The following is a 3,703-nucleotide window of genomic DNA, read 5'->3' on the forward strand; positions in this document are numbered from 1 at the left end:
TCCCCTAGTCCCCTCTCTCCTCCCTCCTCCCTCCTCCTTCTCGTCCCCCCTCTCTCTCATTTTCATATCTGTTTTCAAGTTGGTGTGAACATAAGTCCTTCAGTCACAAGCCGATTTCCTCTTTTTGTTCGATTTGTTTCCTCGGCGATGCCTTATTTATACGGGGTCTTATTATTCCCTTGTAATCTATTCCGAGATTCGCAAACGTTGGCAGGATGGGAGACAGGCGGAGAGACCAAGCGAAAGATTATGCGAGACATCTAGCTTACAACACCATTTATTGGAAGGGTAACAAGAATGAACGGATACAAGATCTGAAAGAATCACTTGAATATTAGAACAATATTCGTATGTGTCTTGATATTTGCGAGAAAGGGAGATGCATGTATGCAGTTTCCCCTTTTTCTGCTACGAAGTGTAAATAAAATTGCCTTTTTGGCCTATGTTTTAGCAAAGAGTTAAATTTGAAGGGAAGAATTCCACGACAATAGTACAGTTATGACGGCTAGAAAAACACGCTCTTAGTATAACTTAAATTAAACGCTGTATGTCTGGTGAGGTTTGACATTCAAAAGAGCCGCGCCACTTCCACGGCTTTACCCCGTGGCCACTTGCGGCGCGGCGCTACCCTCCGGCAGAGAGACTGCCGTCCTCGGTGGTCGTGGGGATGCTGGCCGCCAGGGGGAGCCAGTCGTTTGGCCCGTGCGATATAGTCGTGCGAGCCAAGGGAGTTAGGGGAGCGCTTCGGGCCCCCACATGACGAGGCCGCCGTTTTATGTATTTTGCCGATATGAAAGAGCCGTGTCGTGATTGTTTTTTTTTTCTGCCCAGCCTGGCCGCCATCCACCCGGACGCGTACGCGGCCTTCCAGACCTCCCGGGACCTCCGCGCCGTGGTGCGGAAGGCCTTGCTCGACAAGGGGCAGCCGTCGTCGGCGTCGTCGTCGGGCGCCTCCGCCTCCGGCGCCTCGGGCTCGGGCTCCTTCAGCATCTCCATCAGCCTCTTGACGCCCGTCCTGCCCATGCTGGCCGAGGCGTGCAAGTCGGTGGAGCAGGCCATGAAGAAGTGCCCCAACGGCATGTACTCCGAGATCAAGTACGACGGCGAGCGCGTGCAGGTGCACAAGCAAGGCGACGAGTTCAAGTACTACTCGCGAGCGCTCAAGCCCGTGCTCGCGCACAAGGTGAGGGGGAGAGGGCGTTGGAGAGCGCATTCGTGAGCGGACCAGTAGTGGGTTTGGGCTAACATTGGTGTGTACGCTGCAGGTGAACCACTTCAAGCAGTACATCCCTGACGCGTTCCCCAGTGGCGAGGACCTGATCCTGGACAGCGAGATCCTCCTCATCGACAACAAGACGGGCAAGCCCCTTCCCTTCGGCTCACTTGGGGTGCACAAGGTTAGTGAACATTTTGCCGATCAGTGTCGAGTATTAAGTGTAGAATATAGGAAGAGAGGATTCATCATTGCATTTTGTTTGGTCACAGCAATCCGCTTTTCAAGACGCGAATGTTTGCCTTTTCGTCTTCGACTGTATGTTTTACAACGGGGAGTCCCTCTTGCACAAGTGAGCATTCCTTCCTCGCTCCCTCTTGCAACCGCTTTTTACGTAGAATTGCCGGTCTAACGCCTCCCTCTTCTTCCTAAGGACCATGAAGCAGAGGCGAAAAATCCTGGAAAAAGTGATGGTGGAGATACCGAATCGAATCTTGTTTTCAGAGCAGAAAGAAATCCACGTAAGTGACTTTTATTCGCCACGTCGCGTCTCTCTCTCTCTCCTCTCGAATTTCCTTGCGAAGGAATATTGTTATCAGCGTAGCGATTCTATTCCCCCCCCCTTCCTTCCGTTTGCAGCGCCCCGAGGACTTGACGGCCATGATGGAGAAGGTGTTCCGCCTGGGGCTGGAGGGACTGGTGCTCAAGGACCTGCAGGTAAGCCCCGCTATGCTATGCGGCGACGATTAGTCTAGGGGCTTTGGCTGACCCGCCGGTCCTCTGCGCAGGGCCCGTACGAGCCGGGCAAGCGCCACTGGCTCAAGGTGAAGAAGGACTACCTCTTCGGCGGCGCCATGGCCGACACGGCCGACCTGGTGGTGCTCGGAGCGTTCTACGGCACGGGCCAGAAGGGCGGCATGATGTCCATCTTCCTCATGGGCTGCTACGACCCGGCGACGCGCCGCTGGTGCACCGTGACCAAGGTCCACGGCGGCCACGACGACGAGACGCTGGCGCGGCTGCAGACGGAGCTCAAGATGGTCAAGATACACAAGGACCCGGGCAAGATCCCGGACTGGCTCAAGGCCAACAAGCAGATGTACCCGGACTTCGTGGCCGTCGACCCCAAGGACACGCAGGTGTGGGAGATCACGGGCGCCGAGTTCACGCAGACCGAGGTGCACACGGCGGACGGCATCTCGGTGCGCTTCCCTCGCGTCACGCGCATCCGCGACGACAAGACCTGGGAGCAGGCCACCTCGCTGCCGGAGCTCAGGGTGAGGCAGAGATCCAAATTGCTTGTGCTATCAACATTTAAAGTAAACGGCACATCAGTCTGGATAGAAATGGAAAGATAAAGTGTGTGAGCAGTGAAAGTATGTTAAGCTGTTTTGATGCTGTTTGTCGAGTTGTCGGTCAAAAAAAACAACACAAAAACAAAACACAAAATGTACTGAAGGTCGTCTGGCTGAATCGTTTTCTGTGTGCAGGCACTGTTCAAGAAGTCTAAGGAGACGGCCGACTTCTCCCTTTCCGCGATGGCAGGTGCCAGCGGTAGCATGAGTAGCAGTAGCGCGTCGCCGTCCAAGACCACGTCGCCGAGGAAGGCCTCGCCGCAAAAGACGTCGCCGAGGAAGACAACGACGAAGGAGGCGCAGGTTTGTAAACAGAAAGTATACGGATATTGAGTTGAGAAATATGCCTGGTAACAGCAGGATAATCGATGATATCCGTCGCTGCAGGCGGACTTCCCCCCACAACCACCCCCTTTTCACTCCTGAACCCCCCCAAAAAAGTTTCCTTGCTCACAATAAATTGTGATTTACTATGACGAAAATTTCGGGCCAAAATCCAAGGTCTAATTTTTGTGACGAAAACATTTATTTAAAATAACGAAAGTTTTATCAATTTGAACAAATTTTGATTGAGCTTTAGAAAAATATGTGTCTTTGTTTTAATTGAAACGAAATTCTAATGAAAGTCATGATTTCGTGCCCAGAATGAAACGGTTTCCTGAGTTTGGTAGAAGCAGTGGGGTTGGGGAAGGGGTGGCGAGGGAGCGCATGACAGCGAGCAAAAGCACAGAACCGCCAGCTCCCCCACCCCCTTTCCCCTCCGCGGTGTGGACACGGCCGACTCAACTCGTCCCCCGATTATAAAAAGTCGTTATGCTTTTCAAACTCGCTTGTTAATGACTGCCTGCAGAAGCGGCCGCGGTCGGACTCGAACTCACCGGAAAGGGCAAAGAAGTCGGGGCCTTCCAAGGTACGTCACCCTGTTTTATTTTTTTATCATTCAGTTTTCTAATTTTCTCTTTTATGGACGCATCGCATCGCGTATTGTCGAAGCAAGCAAAGCGGGGGTGTTATTGAAGAGTAGCAAAATCAAAAGCAAAAAAAAGGTGGGCTCGCTACCGACTAAAAGTTGGTCGTGCCCGGCGAGTTCGACGAGGTAATGTCCTTTAAGGACACGCCTCTCTCCCTCTCTGTC

At 52.9% G+C, this 3,703-nt stretch overlaps 1 protein-coding gene across 1 annotated transcript in view; it reads left to right on the plus strand.

Annotated features, from left to right (window-relative positions):
• LOC113208718 (DNA ligase 3) overlaps positions 1-3,703 on the plus strand; it is a 27,100-nt gene that overhangs the window by 21,830 nt on the left and 1,567 nt on the right. Inside the window, exons 7-14 of the mRNA XM_026425857.2 lie at positions 832-1,183; positions 1,266-1,397; positions 1,486-1,565; positions 1,647-1,734; positions 1,853-1,930; positions 2,002-2,490; positions 2,704-2,871; positions 3,419-3,478. Coding sequence (XP_026281642.2) covers positions 832-1,183; positions 1,266-1,397; positions 1,486-1,565; positions 1,647-1,734; positions 1,853-1,930; positions 2,002-2,490; positions 2,704-2,871; positions 3,419-3,478 — 1,447 coding nt within the window. The remainder of the gene's footprint in view (positions 1-831; positions 1,184-1,265; positions 1,398-1,485; positions 1,566-1,646; positions 1,735-1,852; positions 1,931-2,001; positions 2,491-2,703; positions 2,872-3,418; positions 3,479-3,703) is intronic.

The sequence above is a fragment of the Frankliniella occidentalis genome, unplaced genomic scaffold (genome assembly GCF_000697945.3).
Source record: "Frankliniella occidentalis isolate FOCC.00 unplaced genomic scaffold, Focc_3.1 Scaffold79, whole genome shotgun sequence".
In the NCBI taxonomy this organism is placed as follows: Eukaryota; Metazoa; Arthropoda; class Insecta; order Thysanoptera; family Thripidae; genus Frankliniella; species Frankliniella occidentalis.